General features: G+C 42.1%; 1 protein-coding gene across 1 annotated transcript in view; it reads left to right on the forward strand.

The window, feature by feature from the left end:
* The window catches only part of TRDN (triadin), a 292,575-nt gene that overhangs the window by 99,799 nt on the left and 169,738 nt on the right, over positions 1–23,038 (forward strand). The window contains exons 9-12 of the mRNA XM_039528738.1: positions 29–85; positions 4,164–4,223; positions 7,032–7,226; positions 12,898–12,957. Coding sequence (XP_039384672.1) covers positions 29–85; positions 4,164–4,223; positions 7,032–7,226; positions 12,898–12,957 — 372 coding nt within the window. The remainder of the gene's footprint in view (positions 1–28; positions 86–4,163; positions 4,224–7,031; positions 7,227–12,897; positions 12,958–23,038) is intronic.

A 23,038-nucleotide genomic window follows, 5' to 3' on the forward strand; every position in this document is an offset into this window, starting at 1 on the left:
GTACAATATCGTGTCTGTTTATTTCTAGTTGCTCACAAAACCAAACCTGAAAAACAGGAGAAAGCTGAAAAAGCACCTCCAAAAGGTAATTATTGATTAGTTTTAGATTTAGTATTATTTTATGGGGTTTTGGGGGGGGGTATGGAGGTCTTTTTAGAGTGTGTAGTTGTTTTAGCATGACTTCTCTGATGATAAACTAATCTTTCCTCGGGCCTATTTGGCTAGGGTTGCCAGATGTCCAGTTTTTGAGTGGAACGTCGGGTCGAAAAGGGACCCTGGTGGCTCCGGTCAGCACCACTGACCGGGCCGTTAAAAGTCTAGTCAGCGGTGATGTAGGCTCTGGGGTGGGGCCAGGGATGAGCGGTTCAGGGTGTGGGAGGGGTCTCTGGGATGGGACAGAGAGTTGGGGTGTGAGGGCGGGTGAGGGCTACGGCTGGGGTTTCAGGCATCTGGGGTGGGGCCAGGGATGAGGGGTTACCTCAGGCAGCTCTTGGTCAGTGGTGCTGCAGGTCTAAAGCAGGCTAGTCCCTACCTGTCCTGGCACCGTGGTGCGCCTCAGAAGCATCCAGCAGGTCCGGCTCCTAGGCAGGGGGGCCACAGGGCTCTGCCCAATGCACCCCCCCTCCCCCCGCCAGCACTGGCTCTGCACTCCCATTGGCTGGGAATCGCCGCGAAAGGGAGATGTGGGAATGGTGCCTGCGGGTGAGAGCAGTGCGCAGAGCCTCCTGCCCCACCCTGCCTTGGAGCTGGACCTGCTGGACGCTTCTGGGGTACAGCATGGAGCCAGGACAGGCACACCCCCAGCCCAGAGCCCGTACCCCCTCCTGCACACCAACCCCCTGCCTCAACCCACAGCCCTCTCCCACATTCCGAATCCCTCAGCCCTACCCCTCAGCCTGAAGCCCCCTCTTGCACCCAAACCCTTCATCCCTGGCCCCACCCCAGAGCCTGCACCCCCAGTCAGAGCTCTCACCCTCACCCGCACCCCAACCCCCTGCTTCAGCCCATTGAAAGTGAGTGAGGGTGGGGGAGAGTGAGCCACCGAGGGAGTGGGGAATGTAGTGAGCAGGGGCAGGGCCTTGGGGAAAGGTTGGAGAATGGGACGGGGCCTTGGAGAAGGGGCAGGGCTAGGGTGTTCGGTTTTGTGCTATTAGAAATTTGGCAACCCTATATTAGGCTAAAGGCCTTGAGCAGTTCCTGTCTTAAGTTTTGTACAACATATTTCTTGCTTAGTTCTCCTGTTTTGTAATACAAGGAGTCCATGAACCATTCTTGCGTAGCTAGAGTAATGAGCAACTGAGTATTGTGTTTTTGTTTCTTGTTGTCCTCTTCTCCAAAATTGGATTCAGGGATTTGACTATAACAAAGGCTTTCTCTCTTGTATCAGTTTTCAATTTAGTGGATACTTTTCTGAGATGGTGTTTACCATCTCTTGCTTTGTGTCTTCTCTTATATCCAAAAATAGCTGTTAATTTTCTTGCTTTTATTTATTGCAACAACCTTTTTGTTCCAGCACATGATCTGTGCAGCTTTTCACTGAAAGAAATTGCACTTTTCCTCTCTAGCAAGGCAAATATGCCTTGGATAAAATGTACGAATCTTCCAATTGCCACATATATTCTGGAGCAACAGGGCATGAGGGGGTGGGTTTCTGGTATTCTTTCAACTGAAAATCCTATCTTTAAATATACTTTGGACAAGAGACTTTCCGAATCAATTTAGCTTGCTCCACCAATTCATTTTGTTGACCATAGCATTTATAATTCTTTGATGATTGACTGTGGGTTCCTACATATTTACTTTTGTCTTAAAGACTTTGTTTTTGGGGGGACCAGATTCTGCTTTACTGGGTTGGGTTAGGGTACATCTTCACTACCTAGACAAGCTGGGCTCATAACTGGGTTTTAGCCCCAACTCCTCCCCCTTTCCACCCACACAGAAAAACAGCTGATTTGGGGTTGGATGTGCATTAATCCAGGGCTATATGACTTGGCTGGGAATATCAGTTAGACTGAGCCTGGGCTCTGATTTAACTCTGGCTGGTACCCACTTATTTCACTGTGATGACTCAGGCAAAATCAGTCAAGTGCTGATTGTCCTCCAATGTCCTTCCCAAAATTCCCTCCAAAGGACAGACAGCATCTCCTGCAGTTGGCACAACTGAGTGGAAATGAATCCTAGAATGTATCCAAAGAACCATGGGATATGCCCCAGACACACACACAAGTGAGTGCAGAATGTGTGAGAACATGATAACATGGGTAGGGTTTTTTAGTGCAGATGCCCACACTCATGCTAAGTTAACCTACTTGCTTAGATTTGGGTGCTGATCATCCAGGTTGACTCTGTAATGAAGGTGTAACCTTAGTCTCTAATCTTTGTCTCTTCTTTATTTTTTAGTCACACTAGGATTAGATCTGGAACCATTTATATGCTAGTGGAGTGAAAATAGGCTCTCAGGAATTAATTTTGCTTGATTTTGAAGCTGTTCAAACACAGTGACACAGTGGATTGGAATGTTTGAATCAGACTTTATTGGGTTTACATTCCACTAAGGAAAGTTGTGGAAAAAGGATGTGGAAGTGCGGTGAAAAATGTGAATGAAAACATGAATATAATAATAAAAGGCAGCCACTATCCAGTATCTCTTTGAGGGAGGGGATGCAGCTGGTTGTTCTTTCTTAAATGTGTAGCACAAACTTTCCTTAAATAGAAAAGTATGGTTTTTTTTTTAAATTGAATCACCCTGATGTAAACCAGGGATGGTCTTCATAGAAAATAAAAATTCACAAACTCAATTTAGTCTTGAGAATGCAACACCACCCCCTCCCCCCGCAACTCTTTCCACCCCAAGCTCCATGAGATTCAGACATCCCTAATGTATGCTCTGCCTGTCTATCCATCTATTAAATGTGCCCGTGACTGGACACCATATTTTGTGAAGAGTTCTGCTTGGTTAACCATTGGCGCTTTGGCTGTATTAGTAGCTAGGGAGACATTCCATTTCATTTCTCTCTAAGAGCTTGTCTACACTTAAAACGCTGCAGTGGCACAGCTGCGCCACTGCAGCTGTAGCAATGTAGACATGATCTACATTGATGGGAGGGATTCTTCGGTCAGCATAAGTAGAATGCTCCCCGAGGGGTGGTAGCTAGGTTCCTGGAAGGATTCTTCTATCCACCTAGCGCTGTCTACATGGGGACTTAGGTTGGTTTAACTACGCCACTTGGGTGTGGATTTTTCACACCACTGACCAACTTAATTATATCAACCTAATTTTCTAGTATAGACCAGGTCTAAATCCTGGGGGAGGATTCTGTGCATCAACAGTTCCTGTGGATCTGCTTAGTGTGCATCTCATTAATTTGAGCTGCCCCTCCCTCAGACACATTTCCTGCATCAGTGTGTGTCAGGCCACTTCTCATCTTATCTGTGGTTTGTTCTATGTCATGTCAGCTGCCAGTAGTGCTAAGGGTCATTCCAGCAGCTGGGGATCACAGGGGCACATGTAATGCCAGCTTCAAGGAGAGATTATGGTGTAGGAGCCATTATGATGGTTCTAAACCATTTAAAATTCCCCCTACTCATAGGAGATCCTCTGAAGGCTGAGTAACCAGACTTCAAGGTAGCCTTTTTTCCCAGATAAAGGGGCCCAAGAACATATATTGGCAAGAACACCGTCTAAACACATCAGCTAAGAAGCATACACCCATTCCAGAGTGGAATGTGTTAAAAGAGAATGTTGCTGTTATTTAGCTGCTACTTGAATGAAGTGAAGATACCTTTCAGGGACGTTTTGTTCCTGTAAAATATGGCTTAATGGTAATAAGGGAGAGGAAGGAGAGAACTATCAGAGTAGAATATTGATCTGCTTCTGTGTTGCAGAATGAAACCTCATAGAAAAGTGATTTAAATCTGCATGCCACCTTGGAGTTCAGTTTGATAGCTGCTAAAACATCACCAATTTATATGTGTGTAACTGACTCATACAACCCAGAGCCTTTTTTAAAAGAGGGAAATATGAAGTAAACTGTAAATATATGAAATAGACATAGGTTAGTGAGATGTGTCATGATCCTGTGATGTTGTGTTTTGGCAACTCCTTTTCTTCAGTTTTCACAGCAATTTTTGTAAAGAAAAGTATAATTTTTATTGATTTTTAGTCATTCAAAAAGACAAACCTGAAAGAGAGGAAAAAGTTGAAAAGAAAGCTCCTCCTAAAGGTAACTATTCCTTTTCATTACATTTTGATTTTACAACAGTTTATGCTGAAAAGTTTAACCTTTCTTTTGAGTAAGCAGAGAGTGAATGTATCTGAAAGTTAGATATATATATACTGGCAATTTTGATTAAATAAAATATACTTGTTGAATCTTCTTTAAGATTGTTTAAGATAATCAAAATAAAAGCATGTGCCACTGTATCACAGAGAAAGTCGAGAGCAGGCTTATTAAGTGTCACTTACAACATCAGCCAGGAATTTTAGCAGGGGTGTTGGAACAATTTTTATAGTGGGGGTACTGAGAGCTATTGAACCAAATTGTAAGCCCTTCATATAATGGAAACCACTTCAAGCCAGGGGCTGTGACAGCACTGCCAGTATCCTTGGTTCCAGCAGCTATGAATTTTAATAGTGTTGTGACTTTGTTTGGAGTTGGGAACTGGCTGTTGTATAAACAGTAGTTTTCTGGTATCATCAGTAATTTCAGTTTCCATATTGTTAAAATCAGTTTAATAGGCCCAGTGGTTTAGCGAGAATTTCTGTGCCACCACGTTATGGGAGACATGAGTTTTGCAGCAACTTCCAGAGTTCTGCCTCGAGGTTAAATAAACTTGAGAGTTTCAGAAGTAGCACACTTGGAGAGGGCTAAGTTCTACCCTCAGGCACATGCCCTCAGCTCCCATCAACTTCATTTACAGGCACATTAACAGAATTTGGAGATTGGGCTCTGAAAAACCACACTATTTCTTATGCTCCTGATGTAGCTCGAAGTGTCTGCTTATGGCTTGATTAGTTTTCCAGACCTGAAGAAGAGCTCTGTGTGGTTCGAAAGCTCTTCTCTCTCACCAATAGAAGTTGCTCTAATAAAAGATATTATCTCACCTACCTTGTCTCTCTAATATCCTGGGACTGACCCGGCTACAAATGCATGTGCCTTGATTAGACATGTTCCCTATTTAGTGCCCCATCCTGTAAAGTGCCTGACATTCCCACTGCGGACTGTGTATCAGATTGACCCCTGGATGACTACATCTGAAAACTGTTTTTAGTAGCTTCCACAATCTTTAATGTGTAATTGCCTAGAGGCCAATCTGATACAGTCTGCGGTGGGAATATCAGTTGATGATGCTAGTTAGTGAGGCTATGATACATAATTCGAGCCATCACCTATGATGATGTCACAACATTGCCAGACAAAATCATGGATGATTCATTATTACCAAACTTGGTCTTACTCTCCAGATTCACGGTATCATAAGGTTGGTGAGGTTACTGATGCACTGGCAGAAGTGTACTACGGGTGCTCTTAATTAGAGGGAGCCATTTAAGAATAAAAAAGGACTCTGAAAATCTGTTCTTCACCAGATCAGGCTAGATATTATTAATAATCACAATTATTTTATTAAGAGAAGATGTTGTAGAAAACAGCAGTTTATGTATTGTAGGTGTTACCCAGCCTGACTTAACTAAACTAGAAATTGTACCATATTGCAGTTCTTAAAGATGTTTCCTATTAATGACTGGCTACATATATGCTTGAATTGCAAAGCTTGGATCCGGTAGACATGATCCACCATGACATTACTCCAGTTTTGCACGGCTGAATCAGGGCTAGTGTGCCCAGTGGAAAGTACAGTGAACGAACAGTTGGGACTGCTAAGTTATATTTCTGACTGTGTCACTGACTGGCTACTCTGACCATGGGCAAGTCATGGAGGTCCTGATCCGGCTCCACTGAAAATAATGGGAATCTCTCCATTGACTTTAATGGGTGATTGACAGGGTCTTTAATCATTGTGTGCTCCCCCTTTTACATATACTTGAAAGAAGTATAATAATTTTCTAATTCCCAGCCAGGCAGGTGTTGTGAAGCTTAATTTGGTCTTGGTCAGAAAATTTTCCATGGATATTTTTTTCATCAGAAAACACTGATTCATCAAAAATGAAACTTTCTATGGGAAAGGGTTGATTTGGGGGAAAAATTTGAAAAATTGACTTTTCATGTTGAAAAGTAAACTAATTGATAGTAAAAAAAATTAAAAAGTTGAAAAAAGTCAGTCAAAATGAATATCAAAATTATCAAAATGAAATGTGTCGATTAACCTATCTGAAAAATTTTTCAGCTTTTTGGTTTGTAATTTTTTTTTTGAGATTTTTGTCTTTTTGTCCCAACTCAGAATGTAACAACTTTTCATTATCTCAAAAATTCTCATGAGATGGGAAAGTCATTTCCTGCTTGGATCTAAGTGTTACCAGATACAGTGAAAACATTTCACTTGTGTAGATCTCAAAGAACTTAAAAAAACTTTAATGAACTAAGCCATGTAATATACCAGCAAGGCAGAGCACTGTCATAATCTCCAATGTTACATATAGGGCAGCTGAGGCAGAAACTGGTTGTGAGTTGCCCATTGTAACAGAACAAGCTCATGGCATCACCAGGAATGAGTCACTTGACTCCCAGTCCTATGCTATGGCAGGAAGAACATTCCTCCCCTCCTCATAATGGAAGGCACTGTATATCATTAATACACTTTATAAAAGGAATAGAATTGTTGAGTATTTTATCCACTAGTTTGATTAGAGTGATTTATATGCCTTTGTTCCTTTGGGCTTCCCATTCTGTCTTGTTCTCTGTGTCCATCTTGATTAGACGGTAAGCTGTTCAGGGCAGGAACTACCTGCATTTTGTTGTCATTGTGTACAAAGCACTAAAGAAATAATACATTATGATAATTTGAATTTAAAATTGCTTGATGTTATTTATTCAGGAAAAAATTATTTTGACACATTTCTTTATTACGTGCAGAAGAGAAGAAAGCGAAAAGCACCAAAGTTGAAGAAAAAGTTAAAAAGGAAGTGAAAGATGGAAAAGCTGAATCAAAGACAGCCGAAAAAGGCAAGCAGACAGAAGCAAAAGTAGAGGACATTGGGTTAATAAAGGCCAAACCGAAAGTGAAGGAGGAGAAAGCAGTGAAGGCTGAAACAAAATCAGAAAAGAAAGGTAAACAAAACCAGGAGGAAACAGCTGAAGATCCTAAAAGAGTAGTGGGAAAGAAACAGAGACAGTGAAGTTAAAGCTGGCAGAGACCAATGTCAAACTCCACACATGGAAAAAAAAAATAGTAGTATCTGCCAATCCCCATTGGGTCTCAGATCACTAAATGGAAACAAAACAAACAAAGATGCTTAAACTAAGCCACCAACATGACAACTGTTACTGACACAGCTAAAGAGTCATTTTGCATGTGAATGTTTCATTGAGAAAACAGGGACCAGTGTTCACAATTACTGAATATTTTGGAGCAGAAGATTTGAATAATAAGGTTTTCAGATCTTTAACTTCAGGTAGATTTTTTTAAAAAGTATTTTAAATTGCCCTTTAACTGATGATAGCAGATAGCCCTAAGTTTTAAGGAATTAAAAAAAAAAGAATGTGCAATGTTGAATTAATAGTGACGTTAATTTGGTTGAATATGAGTAACCCAGTGACCTATCGGGAAGTATATTTTGCTTCTTAACTGTGCATATTTTCTGCTTAACAACAACAAAAATGATGGTTGAGAGAATGGAATGTATGATTTGTATTACATCAGGCTATGTGAGACCCTGCCATGCTTTGTATAACTCAATGACATGGCAATGCTTCATTTGACTTGATGCAGTCCTGACACATGACTGGGTTCCAGATTTCAATTGAAAGTGAAAGAAATGTCATTCTCATAAAAGGAGGCAAATGAACTTCATCCAAAAATGAGGACATGCATATTGTGTGGATATTCAGTACAGGCGCATCTCTGCAACAGTCAGGTGGGATTCTGCCACTCTGTTCACATTGAGTTGTACATTGATTACACTGGGACTACTTATGGAATAAGGTACAATTCAGCTTGAATAAGGTTGGCAGAATCTGGCCTGCTATAATCCACCCATGCTACAGGCTGGGGTTTATTATGATATAACCAGAGGCAGAGGTACATCATGAGGCAAAATTGCTTGATCCTACAACTGATACTTGTGGACATACCCTTGTGCCTGTGCAGAGCCCCTTTGAAGTCAGTGGGACACTGCTTGAGTGCAGGAAACTGCCCAAGCAGATCCACCTATAATTTGTGGGCCATGATCATGCACTCTCTGAAGGGTTGTGCCATTTTACCTAAAATATAAATGTTTAGACATCTGAAAATAATTATGAGAAGATTTGGAGACCTAGGAAAAACATGGCTCCTTTCCTGACACTTATCATCTGTTGAGTTAGTGTTCTTTACATTTATTTACATTCCAGATAAATTTAGTTTTCACATGAAACACTGGAGCCTTATAGGCATAATGGAACATTAAGAGATTAAAGCAGCTTCCTGCACTCTGATTGTTTTGACCAGTGGGCTGATCCACCAAGGTGCTGTGCCCTTCATGGAAGGCGTCATCACTTCAGATCCTATTCACTGTGTTAGGAGCTTGGCACATTGCAGGATGCACTCAACACTTTTTCAGGATCAGGCTCTGAGAAAATGGTTCAGATTCAAAGTGACTGAAGCATCTCTAAGAACACTGGTGAATATCAAATGTTTCCAAATCAATTCACCTCCAGTGCTCCGTTGTTACAAGGTAGAAACCCTGAAGTAAATTCTTCTTTCAAAAGGAAACCTTCACTTAAAATGAACCTTTAGCTCTGAAGTATCAAGAATCAACTGGAAAATTGCATCTTTATTTGAAATCCTGAGGGCATGTTTCTTGCATTGATATCACTGACAAACATTTCCCATTGACATAAATGGGAACATGATTATTTTACTGTTTCATATACAACAGTAGTGTTATTTGTGCTATGGCAATTCAATATCATGACTGCATTTCCATTACAAAGCATTATTTTCAGGGCTTAAGTAACTCAGAAAAAATTCCAAGGGCTGAAATTTAGCATAAAATATCTCTACAGAGAAATATATTTTTTTAATTTGTTTTAAAATTACAGTAACATAAATGGGAGAGAAACTAGTTCAGATTTGTTTTTGCATTTCTAAGATTAAAAAATGATCTTTCATATACATGAAATGTTGCAGGCTTCTAGTCAATAATGGACTAATGCCTTTAGGCCCTGATCTCAAACCCATTGAAGTCAATGGGAGCCCAACCATTGCCTTCAGTGGGCTTTGGATGGGCCCTTTGAGAGGATTCATTTTTCTTACACGTGTCCATTTCTTGTTTCAGAGAATATTTTTATTTTAGTGCCAAATACCTTAAAGTCCCTAAGTGTTTGTTGACTGATAGACTGTACCCAATCTGAATGGATTATTAGTGTTTTCAATCAAAACTATATCTTTATAAATTCATATTTAGATTTTTTTTAAGAAAATAGTTTTTCTAACCACTTTTGGATTTATCAGATAAGCGTTTATTTTTGCGGTCCTTTACAGAGTAGAGTTTAAAGGCTTCACAAGAACTGTTGATAGTCAAGGATCTTTGTACTCCATGGGAAGCTTGACCTGAATTCTACAGCAAGGGACTGGGATTCTGCAGCACGCCAGGGCAGTGGAGGGAAATCCTTCAGCAACTTCAGATAAATTAAATATTGAGATTTGGGGGAATTAACTATGAACATGAACAATACCATCAGCACTGTGAAATTTCTGTTATGTAATTTTCTAATTGAATTTATGTTGGTTCTACATTTTTAATTTTCAATAGCCTGCATAATCTTCATTTTTTTGGAAAACACATAATTACATCACAGAAGTTGTCAAAGCTGCTCGCTTTGATAGGTGAGTGGGGGATTGTAGCAGGGTGATTACCCACTCCTGCCCTGAGGGGTTTAAAAAGCAGCCCTGGAGAGGGCTGCAGCTGTAAAAGCTGGGCTGATTGGGGAGGCAGCCGCAGCTGGGTCACACCCCAATCAGGCCATAGCTGGCCTGTATAAAAAGGCTGTAGAGGGAGAAGGGCCTGGCTGCAGGGAGCTGGAGACAAGGTACCTGAGTGGTGCAGGGCTGGGGAAAGGTAGAGGAGCTGGGGAGCTCCAGTCTGGAAAGCCCCAGGCTGTGGCCTAGCAGAAGACAACAGGTACTGGGGGTTGCAGAGGACAGCCCAGGGGTAGGCCAAGGCAGCAGGTCCAAACCCAACCTTGCCAGTGATGAGTAGGCTGATACTGCAGTCTGCCCCAGGGCGTGGGGGCTAGACAATGACTGGCAGTAGCCTTATACTGAGGCGAGGTGGGGATAGAGGGTGGGGGTTCCCCTGGGAGGGGGAGACCCTGAGAGAAAGGGGTTATGGCCAGGGGGCAGCACCCCAGGTAAAAGGGGCACTGGGTCCAGGAAGGGACATGGGGGGCCAACAGCAAGCGGTAAGGTGGATCACTGGCCTGCAGAGGATGCTGTGGGCTGGAAATCGAGCTAATTCCCTGAGAGACCAGCAGGAGGTGCTACAGGGGTGAGTCCGCACCCTTACAGGGATAAATGGGCTTTTTTTGTTTTGTTTTGTCTCCTAGGCTAGAAAGGTTTGGAGGCAGTCTGAGATTATTGGAGAACTACGCTAACTGGATGTTAGTCCTAAAATGATCAATGGTTAAGCAATGTTGACATTTAAATGGTCATCATTAGCTTTCAAAATTAACATACATTTGAGATGAATGAGGCAGTTTACCTTTCCATTAGAGCTATTGTTTCTAGCTAACTGCATACTTACGCAAACATCCCTGCAATCGGTTTGCACTCAGTCCACAACGGATCGATTTTCTTCACAACTGTAATGTTTGAAACTTTGACCCAGGTTTTTCACAATGGGGGCTCAGCATTTCTTGGTCACTTTTTAGACTTAAAGTACATTTACACCACAAATGAAGGTATGATAGGTTTAATCTAGCAAGCACAGGTAAGAAGACAGTATCAGTGAAGAAACAGTGGCATGGAACCCGGCACATGCCAGCAAACACAATAGGTACCCAGAGCCCCTGTTGGGCTCATACTAGGATAGCTAACCCTCACCAAAGCCTATGCCACCACGGCCTTACTACTGCTATTACCCACACCAGCAAGCTTAAGGCTAACGTGAGTATACCAATCTGCACTACAGTCACTCCTTAATTTGTGGATCATAGAATCATAGAATCTCAGGGTTGGAAGGGACCTCAGGAGGTCATCTAGTCCAACCCCCTGCTCAAAGCAGGACCAACACCAACTAAATCATCCCAGCCAGGGCTTTGTCAAGCCGGGCCTTAAAAACCTCTCAGGATAGAGATTCCACCACCTCCCTAGGTAACCCATTCAGTGCTTCACCACCCTGAGAAACCTAATGCCAGGTATCCTGAACTTCTTAGCTGTCATTTAAAAAAAATTAAATCTTAGCATCTGGAACATGATTCTGTAGCAACTTCCACAGTTGCTGAATTGCAGGGCCCTGTTTCTATTCCTGTTGAGTAAACTCTCTCTCTCTTTTATTGGACTTTGAAAAGTTCCTAAAATCATATTAAAAAAATACTCTGTTATAAAATGTTATTGACTGAGAAAATTTAACATGGAATATTATGGGGGTCTAAGGAAGCCATTGGGTCTATTGGCAAAAATCAGCTCCTCAGTTTATAGGTGGATTGAACTTTATACACATTCTCTCTCTGTGAGAGAGAACTTTGGATTCTTCTGTTTAAAAGTAACCAGTGACTAAAAAATTTTAATGACTCACTAAGCCATGTTCAGAAATTGAAATTGACCTGATATAAAGGTTCTGTCTTAAATCCACTGAAGTGAGGAAATTCAGAACTAAGAGTGTGGTCCTGCCATTACCTTTTTACTGTGAGTAGTCTCATTGACTTTAATGGAACAACTCTGGTTCATAAGCATAACTCTGGTTCACAAGCATAGCACTTGGTAATGTTTGCAAGATTGGGCCCTACAGTTGAAACTTGATCCTCGTTCACCTGGCTGTATGTTGCAGAACAGTGGGTGATTTTATGCATTTTGGGTGAAATTCACCCCTAGCGAAGTGGGCATATGCAAGTTGCTCTTTATTGCTTATGTCCTGCATAAGGGTTATGTTGGGAGGTCAAAAGGCTGAGTAGCAGTGCAGGAATGCCAGTTCACGTCTTGCACTCTGCAGAACTGCTCCCTGCATGTACTCAGTGCAGGTCACGTTGTGGGTGGGCTGGGAATGACTTAGTGGTAGGCCAGCAAAGGACCCACAATTCCAGGTTCATACAAATCCATTTGGCCTCAGTACCCCATGCAACTGGCACTGAAGGGTTATGACTGCTGTTCCAGTTCAAAGGCAGGAATAGCAGAATGGAGAGATGTTCAGCTGGTGCTGGGTTAGTGGTGAATTCCACTTCCCTAACCTCCCCCCTTAGAACCTTAATACACAAACTTTTATGCAGGTGAATATCACCCCTAACTGTACTTCAATACCTGAACAAAGAAAGTGGAGCTAAAGACAGAGTTCCAGATCTAACTCTGAAGTCTATGACATGGTGGCCTGAAATAAGACCCTGAACATTAACTGAACAGGTGTGCGTGTGTGTGTGTGTGAGAGAGAATTACTTTAAGGCTGGGAAAATATACCCAGAGAAAACATCACAAAAATAGCCAAAAATGTGTTTTGTCACTGCTAAGCTTTATCTTCACGGCTGCATGGAAAAAAAGGGCCTTTAAACCTGGTTCCCTCATTACTCTTTTTCCTTTCTGCTCTGTTAGATCAATATGCATTCTGTCGCTATGTGATTGACATGTTTGCGCAAGGGGATTTTTATACAGGTACTTTCATACATCGTTCAAGTCTGTTCTACTAGTCTGTTTTTCTGAGAAGTTCTGCTTTTTTATGCACTAAAGTTTGTTTTATATTTTTAAAAGGCTGCAAAATGGCAACAGTGTGCAAATAGAATTTTTAAATAAAGCATGAGAACTAATGGCTGTACTATAAGAGCTTTTAACTTTTCTTTCTGCAATTGCATGAATTAAAATTAAGGGTAATTTAAAGTGAAGTCAATGGGAAACTATAGAAATGCTAAAATCTATCATAATCCCTTTGGGCCAAGAAAGGTGCAGGAGAATGGAGTAATATACTTTTACTGTTTTTCCACAAACAATAACTCCAAGATACTTAATTTTAACAAGAACTGAAACTGCATTAAAAACCTTCATTGCTTTTAATGTATGAAATCCCTCATCTGATCTATCACTTTTTTTGCTTTTTGCTTTATCCGCCCTCTGAGAGACACACACACACACACTTCTTCAAACACGTAGCAAAATGAAGTGAGAACCATTGTTGATGACTGAGAACTGAGTTGGTCCCATGACATTAAGTCAGGTCAACTGTCCTAATTTTATATAACTGATTTTTTTTTCTAGAATCATGGTGCCACGTGTACAATAGAAGTGGCACTATTTCAGAGTGGACATAATCTCAGAGAGAGAACATATACACTTTAAAAGAATCAAAATTTGCTGAAGTTTTTATGGGAACAGTCAAAGTTTGAATATCCAGGGATATGAATTCAATCAAGCTTTGTGTAACAACTTATTTGCTCAAAAGGTTACACATCCATATTGGACCTAGATTTATCAGTTAGTGTTTTATGCATTGTCTCTGTTGTTTCGTTATTTGCCCTGAGGAATCTTCCTGACACAGGTGCTCTCCTTCTGGGGCTGAGCTGCCCCAGAAGGAGGCAACTGGCAGTGACGGGGCAGCAGCAGAATTGGAGGAATATATGCAGGTTGCCCTGCCTCATACTAGGGAAAGAGAAGGGGCAGGTTGTTCACTTCCCTGCAAAGATCATAGGATTTTGGAGAAATGGGGAGAGGGTCTGTTTTGTTATTCCCCATCCCTCCTTTCCCTGTGGCTCCCCCCCACCGCTCAAAAAAAAAAAAAGAAAAAAGAAAAAAGAAAAAAAATATGGGAGAAGGCTAGCTGGAAAGAGAGCCTGTTCCCATTAGAAGACAGGAAAATTTTACATCGATCCAGGTCTTCCCAGGGAAAGCAGATCCAAGTGAGGGCATTGGTCTGGAACGGCGATCAGATTGACAAAAAGGTTAGGAAAACTTGATCATCCTTTCAGAGACCCTGATGAGTCATAATGTTAAGATAGCTTCATGGGGTTCTTCAAAATCTCACTTGTGGCTCTCGTGGCATTTGCAAGGATGATTGCAGCTCCTTTTGCTTTGCCTGCTCCTCTTCAAGCTAAGCATCCTTCACAGAAGCTCTCCCTACGTCGTTTGACACACCCCTGAGGTAGAGCAGGGTTGTCCTACAAAGGAACCAGGGTTGTTGGGAAGGTCAAAACAAATTTACCTCAACAGCCAGGAAGTTGGAAGGGTTAGGAGTGGGGGGCAAAGGAAAGGGAGGCTGCATCAAGAAGAATTTTTGAAAATCCTCAGAATGTGGCATGATGTTACTCTGCCATGTTTGCCTCATGGCATTGTCTCAAAATATCATGATTCAGTCATGTTGATGCAGAAACACATGGGGCGGGCAGTCAGGTAGCTATACACTTTGAGCTTCTCTATGACTCTTATTCATGAAGTTATTCTACATCTCTTTAAGGTTAACTATTGCCTTACTAAAGGGTGTCTAAAAGGGGATTTGTTCTGTACTCTATCCCTCACAACTGGTTGTGTGGCAATTACTTTTAGTCCTGCTAAATCTATTTACCATCTCAAGTACCACCCAGTGAATTGTAGGTATTAAGTAACTTGAATTATATTTGTGAATAGTAAAATAAAGCATTTCCCATAAAATAAGCCATATTCCATTCACTATCAGTGAAGGAAAACACTGAAACATCCAGCACATACTTCACTTCTTTCTAATGAGGTGATGCAAGGTAAAGGTCAGATATGCTCGATTCTGTACTCTTCATAAAAAGCATTCAGAATGGCATTACAATCTGCAGCTCAAATAGTCTCTTCCTAGGCCAACATGTTCAGTTCAGTAATCCTTAGCTGTACCCGTCTTTTACACTCCTTTTCTTGTATAGAACTATAGAAGAACAACAGCATCACATTATCAGTAACTTTAATGTCCTTATTATCTAATTAACCTTAAAACCTATTTTAATTAATCTCCACATGAGCTCATGTTTTAGAACACTGAATAGCAGATGTGTTATCCTAACCAGGAGATCTCAGCACAGTTAGACTAAGGAGTTTAACTGCAACTCCACCCAGCATAGCAGCACACTCAGCCCAAAACTAATTTCTGTCAAATCCAATATTTAAGTTTATAGAAGAGAAAAATAATGTGTTGAGTATTTATATGATGTAACTTCCATGGCTGCTGAATTTGAACTTCCATCTACTTAGGTTTAGTGTGAGCAGAGTAACATCCTTAGATAGTATGTGGACTACATGGATCCATATTAATAGTAAACATTATTATTGTTTAATAATATTTGTTGCTGCTTTAGAGGACTTCATTCATACCAACGGTGTTCCCAAATGGTCTATTTTTATATAATGGAACATTTTTATGTACAGGAAAAATATATAGTTTATTTAATATACCTGGTTAGGTGGCAAATAAGTTAGGTACTGGCAATATAAAATTATTTTCATTTTCTTAAAGTTTTATACTAGAATGAACAGCAAAAAATGTACACTGCAACATAGTTTGACAAATAAATAAAAATTAAATAATACTAAATCTTGAATTTAACCTCCTGACTGGGTATATAAAGATATATTGGACAACATTATGGCCTTTTTTACATCTGTGCAATCTCCCTGAAGTTTGTAAGGTGGCATTTTTGTAATGAGAGAGAAATATGGTCCCTTTTGTCAATTTCCTGTACATTTTGCAGTTGGAGGCTTAGAAAGTGAGTGAAACTGACAATTCTGGTTTTGGTGAAACTAAAATATTTTGAAAAGATACATTCACCCCCACCCCCCTCCCACACCCGGTAGCTGCTTGCACTGTGCCTTAGCTGGCTTTCCGGTGTTTCTATTGTAGTATGCTTATATCCCGAAAGTGGTCAGTTGTTTCCCTAGTCAGTCACTGAGTTAGGTCCTAATTCTGATTCTACTTCAAGAATTGCACTGCTGTCAGTTAGTAACTAAGGCTTTCATGTATAACTGCTTTTACCAGTTTTTAGTTTGTGCTGAATTTAAAAAAAATGCCATAGATAGGAACATGGCACTCAGTCCAGCACAGCTGAAATCTATGGGAGTTTAGCCATTAATTTAAATGGGGGCTGGATCAGATCTATATAGTAGCTACATTGGATGAGACCAATGGTCCATCTTATGCAGTACCTTGTATCCAAAAATGGTCTAGACTAAATATTTCTGAGAAAAATTGAGATACACCAATCTCCTAGAACTGGAAGGGACCCTGAAAGGTCATCAAGTCCAGCCCCCTGCCTTCACTAGCAGGACCAGGTACTGATTTTTGCCCCAGATCCCTAAGTGACCCCCTCAAGGATTGAACTCATATCTCTGGGTTTAGCAGGCCAATGCTCAGCCCACTGAGCTATCCCATTGTGCACTGCTGTATCACAGGGGGTAATTCCTTCCTGACCTTAGTTGATGAGCTTACTCCATGAAATGTGAGAGTCCTTGTAATTGTCAATGTTATATGTGTATAGTGGGTCACTGTTTACTACTGGATTTTACTGAATTTATTAATGCGGAGTAGCCTTTCCCTCCAAGAATATCCCATTGATCCTGGTTGGACTATTGTAGAATAAGGTGCTATTTAGCATAAATACAGGTCCATCATTTGGTCTTCAATAAATTGCTAATGTAGAGTGGGTAACTATTTACTTATAGTAGATGTCTAAAAGTGAGTAGCACGTGACAATTAAGGCCAAAAGTTTCAAACTCAAGTGCATCTGAAGCAAGGTAGCTAGACATGTGGCTGTATTTTCAGAGATGCTGAGCAACATCAGTTCTCATTGGTTCTCTCTGTACCAGATTCCATTCAGGCCAGTGCCTATCAGGCACAACATAGTCCTCATGGTATCAGGGTCCCACTGATGTCAAAGGGTAGGTTACCTACAGGACATCTGATGCACTTGAAATAATTTTTATATTAATGAAGCTTTGTTCTGAATAATACCTTTGCTATTACTTACTCAGAGTTTTATATCACATCTGTTCAGGGTTAGTAGCTTCACTTGGGTTTGATTCCCTTTTACTTTTATGTCCTTATGGAGGGTGAAATCCTCACTCATGTGGATGAGCACTTGGGCACACATGTAGTCTAATGGATTACTCTATTAAAATGGAGCTGATTGCTCCCCTTCTGCTCTGCTCTGTCTAGTGCCATGTCCTCACTTCATCCTCACCTCTTTTTTTGACAGCTTTTTCCCCATAGGGATGCGCCAATGGACATGTCATGTGCTCTGCAGAGTGCAGGGAGCACAAGGTTTGCTATAATGAAATGCCTTTGTGCAGTCACCTAAGGGGAGGGGCTTATTGTACGCCCCTCTGGCTCTGCATACCCATGGCAATACATGGCATAGATTCTAGGGCCACAAGAGATCACTGTGGTTATCTATTCTGACCTCCTGTACACAAGGCCGACTCTACTGTTTTCAGTGCCCCAAGCAGCGCTCTGAATTGCTGCCGTGGACGGCAGAAGACAGAAGCTGTGCCGACACGGACAGCTGAACATAGAAGCTGCCACCGAATTGCCGCCGCCGCGGAAACGCGCGTGCCGCCGTAATGGCACATGAACTGCCCCCACTGTCTGCGGCAGCAATTTGGCACGCTGCTTGGGGGCAAAAACACACAGACTGCCGCCCCTTGCAGATTGCCGCCCCAAGCACCTACTTGGAATGCTGGTGCCTGGAGCCGGCCCTGCCTGTACAGCAGAGATCATAGAACTTCCCTGAATTAATTCCTGTTTGAAATACAGCTGTCTATGTTGTGCACTGCTGAGGCGAAAGTGGTATTTCTCAATTGGCTGTGCAAATGTGCCTTTTTACCACCTTTTGCAGCTTCAGGCTGCAAGGTCCTGTTTGGCTCTTGGTGTAAACTGGCACAATCCCAGGAGTTGCAATGATCTCTAAGGATCACTGAAGGGCAGTAGATTCTGGCCACACCCTTTTCCTCCACCAACACGCCCCCTCCTGTCTTTTGCATGTCCCTGCACCAGGGGCTAAAAGCTAGCCTTGTGCAGATCCATCTTTCTAGCCTTATGCTGCCAGAAAATTGCCTTGCAATTTCCAGCACCATTACATTGTAAGAGTGGCGAAAGGCAGGGCCGGCTCCAGGCATGAGCTGAGCAAGCTTGTGCTTGGGGCAGCAGATTCCAAGGGGCAGCATTCCCGCAGGGTTTTTTTCCCCTTCGCCACTCTGGCTGCCCTATAGGGGGCGGCATTGCGGAGGAAGGGAGTGACCTGCTGGGAGCAGTGCCAGGTCTGTAGCAAGCTCGGCAGGTTTTTCTTTTTTTCCCCTTCGCTGCTCCAGCCGCCCCACAGGTTTGTTTTTTGTTTTTTGTTTCTCCCCCAACCCCTCCTTTGCTGCTCCGGCTGCCCCGCAGGTTGTTTTTTTTTTTTTTTTTTTGCTTGGGGCAGCAAAAAAGCCAGAGCCGGCCCTGCATAAAGGGGTCAGAGCGCACTTCAGAATTAGAGGTAAGTCATTGTAAAAATCCCTCCATAGACTCCCTCCATCCCTCAGTCCAGCCACTCCCCAAATGCTCATGTGGAAAGATGTCTGGAATATTAAGAGATCCAGGATTGGTCAGAAAAAGGACGGAAAGAAAATTCTAGACCAGCGGGCTCCATAGAGAGCACTGTGCCAGCAGTTCCCTCCCAGGAAGGAGTGCCAGGTCAAGTGCCTCGACTGACCACTGTCTGATAAGAATTGTTTCCTTTTCCACCATCACCGTATCTCACATAACTCCCAGCTTGGCTATGTTTTCAAGTGCAGTGGGACAGCGGAGATTACTGTCATTGTATAACTATAATCTGTGGTGCCAAAATGACTGACTGGCTGGCTGTCTGTGGCATATTATGTATGTCCCATAATATTTTATCTACTAGCAGGTTCCAAAATGGGGGAGAAATATACCAGTTAGAAAATGGGTCAGTAATCTCAAGTTCAGGTGCATGTTGCATTGGCATGTTAGATACTTAAGGAACTGTGTATATGTTTAAGAATTGTGGGTATAAGGCAGAGGTGGTCAAACTACGGCCCATGGGCCACATCTGGCCTGCAGGACCATCCTTCACAGCCCCCAAGCTCCTAACTGTCCCTCCTCCCCCACAGCCTCAGCTTGCTCGCTCCTCCATCGGCGCAATGCTCTGTACGGCGGGACTGTGAGGTCCTGGGGCAGCACAGATGCAGGGCCTGGCCTGACCCAGTCTCTGTGCTGTGTGATGGCAGCAGTGGTGGCAGTGTGGCTGTAGTGCCGCCAGCCGCTGGAGCTCCAGGCAGCGCGATAAGGGGGCATGGAGTGGGGGGTTTGATAGAGGGCAGGGGAATTTGTCGGTTTGGTCAGGGGGGTGGGGGGATGCATAGGGTCAGGGCGGTTGGCGGGGGAACAGGGGGTTGAATGGGGTATCAGAAGGGTAGCCGTGTTAGTCTGGATCTGTAAAAGCAGCAAAGAGTCTTGTGGCACCTTATAGACTAACAGACGTTTTGGAGCATGAGCTTTTGTGGGTGAATACCCACTTCGTCGATGCATCCGACGAAGTGGGTATTCACCCACGAAAGCTCATGCTCCAAAACGTCTGTTAGTCTATTAGGTGCCACAAGACTCTTTGCTGCTTGAATAAGTAGGTAGCTGTAAATCAATTCCCAAAGAATGCTGGATTGATGGAGCACTTGTTGATGTATTTGCTCTTGCTGATGGCATAATTGGGGATGATTTGATGACACAAAGCTGTCTTTTACTCCTCTAGGAACCTGCTGGGATAATTCTGAACACAGTCTAAAATAGTCTGAAAGGGAAGAAATAATAAAGAGTAATTTAAATACCTACATGAGAAGCACAGAAAATTAAGGCTTAATCATTGAATAATTTCTGGCTAATTAGGTGTTATTTATTAATGAGCCATTCTTGCAATAATTTCAGCTGTCAGAACCAAATATTCTCTCTTTAAATTTCTGTTTTAATTATGCAAAAACCTAGAGAAGCTATTTAAACTGGATTCTTCTCTCTGACGCCCTGCAAAGGCTACGTCTGCTTGGGAGGGATCTCATATGACATAGATCTCTTAATGGAACATTATCAGTGCATGATCCCCACACCATCTCACAGAGACAAAACAGACACCCATTATTCCCTGCTTATGTCATTCCATCTTGAATCCAAGCCAGATGCTAGCACGCTAGGCCATAACTATCAGCACTCCCATGGCACTGCTGTGTAACGATGCCAAAATTCTCCAAATTACTTTCACTGTTTCAGAAGCAACTACCCAGGGAATCTTTCACATCCTGCTTCCATAGATGAGAACTGATCTCCTGCTTTAATACTTCACTTTGAGAAGTTCAGAGCTTTCTGTTTATGAGTTACCAGTCAGAGAGATAAATTCTTTGTTGGTATAAATTGTTGCAGCTGTATTGAAGTCAATGGGCCTACAACAATTTACGTAAGCATGGGATACATACCAAAATAAGCATAATGTATTAAATAAATCATATAAATATATATGATATAAATCACCCAATAAGGAATATTGAAATCCAGGGTCACATTTCAGGTAAGATTAATTAACAATGGCATAGACAACAAAATATGAAAGGCCTCAAAAATCTTGGTCTTAAAGTAGACAATTTAGGAACATAAGAACGGTCATAATGGATCAGACCAATGGTGCATCTAGCCCAGTATCCTGTCTTCTGACAGTGGTCAGTGCCTGATGCTTCAGAGGGAATGAACAGAGCAGGGCAATTGTCAAGTGATGATCCATCCTGTTATCTAGTCCCAGCTTCTTTAGCAAGAAGGGGAGGAGGAGAAGGGTAAAAGGAGAACAAGCATATATATAACCAAAACCAACCAAACCATAAAACCCTAGTAATAAACAATTTCTATGTTTACATTAAAGAGATTAAATAATCCTTGACAATAGCCATGTAAAGTCGCTGTTAAATTTAAATAGTTATTCATTCTTAGTACTGCTTTCTGGCAAGAAATATTAATACAAATAATTATAGTATTTCAAATGGATTAAAAAATCAATCAAATGGGGGCACCAATGAGCTAAATTGCTTGTCTTCAATACGTGACTCAGTATTATCTTGACAGATTAATTGACTACCGAAAATAGCTGTATCTTCATCAGATTTTTTTTAAAAATTATTTTTCTCCATATTCACTCAGGCAGCGTTTTCAAAGAAACAAAATTGATGCTGTAAAACCGTAAGATAGAAATTTCACTTACGATCATACATTTCCTTCACAAACCTGAGTGGTCTTCAGTATATTAGGAAACATACGACCCTTCAAAAGAAATATTACCTCTTTTTCTATCCCAAATCTGGTAATATTTCAGGATTAGTAGATTGCCAAAACAACAACAACATCAATAGTTGTGTTGTGATGCACTTTGCTGCCAGTATCCTTATTTGTAGGAATGGAGCATGGTCACCAATAGAATTTAAATTGGGCATTATTGGCTGGGCTAGTATCACCATCTATTATTAAAGTTGCTAGATATGTTCCAGTATAAGGTCCTATTTATAGTTACTTATAACTGTAGTAAGTTGGGCTGAAATTTTCCATGCCAAGTATTTGCTTCAGTCTCTCTCTCTCTTTTTTTTTTTTAAGTTTCAGTCAAAATGGTCCAGCTAGTTCTGAGAATAAGGCTAATGAAAAAAAAATGTTACTTTTTCCTATGTTACAAAAATTCTTGAGGCCTTTTCTTTTAAATGTTGTAGTGCTTCCAAGCATGGTGGTAGGAGTTGCAATTTGGCAGGCCTTTGTGTCGGGGATGTGTCCTTTGCCATTCATGTAAAAACCCACACAAATCTGGCCAAGTTATAAGCCTTTGAAAAATCACAGTTGCACATGCTCACTAGAGACTTGCTTGAGAAGCAGCTAAAATCTCTGAAGAGTCCGTCTTCGTTGAGCATGATCCATCTGCTCACAGCTCCTAGTGTTGACCAGACTGTGCAAGTACCATTCCCATTGAGCGACTGAGCACAATTCCAACTCAGGACTATGAGGGCTCAGAAGGGCTCCTCCCAGCTGTTCCAGGTCAGAGTGAAGCCAAGCACAAGATTTACAGCAGGGATCCTGTCTTTCCTGTGCTCTCAATGACTCCCTATCTAGGTGCCCAGGCAATATGGAGGAGGAAGCCATCTGATATGAATGCAATGGGACAAGGTGTTGATGGGACAAGGAATTGAGTGAAACTGGATGGCAGAGGAGAAACTGATGACATTGGAGGGGGAGACTAAGACTGGTTCGACAAGACTAAGACTGGGGACAAAGAGGGGCAAACTCAGATTGGTTGAGTAAGGAGACTGGGACTGGGAACCAGTGAGGGATATAAGGACACTGTGAACCAATTGGCTGAAGGTGGAAACAGAGATCAGATTAAGACCTGGGGTGGGGGAGACTGGGACTAGGAACCAGTGAAAGTATGGGGTGGGGGAAGGAGAGAGAGGCTTGACAAGATGTAAGGCTATGGAGGGGGAACTGGGACTAGCTGGGCAAGGAGATTGGGACAAAGGGGCAGGGAACAGGTGGGGGGAGATTGAGATTGGGAGAGGAAACTGGGAAAAGAGATTGGGACTGGGAGACAGAGTGGGGTAGGGGAGAGGCAGACTGAATGAGGAGCTGGGAAGTGGGAACTGGGCCTGGGTGGGCAGGAAGACTGGACTACTTAGAGGTTGACAGCCTACTACTGTTATCAGTTACTCCATTAGCTCAACTGGCAGAGGT

The sequence above is a fragment of the Mauremys reevesii genome, linkage group 3 (assembly GCF_016161935.1).
Source record: "Mauremys reevesii isolate NIE-2019 linkage group 3, ASM1616193v1, whole genome shotgun sequence".
Classification (NCBI taxonomy): Eukaryota; Metazoa; Chordata; order Testudines; family Geoemydidae; genus Mauremys; species Mauremys reevesii.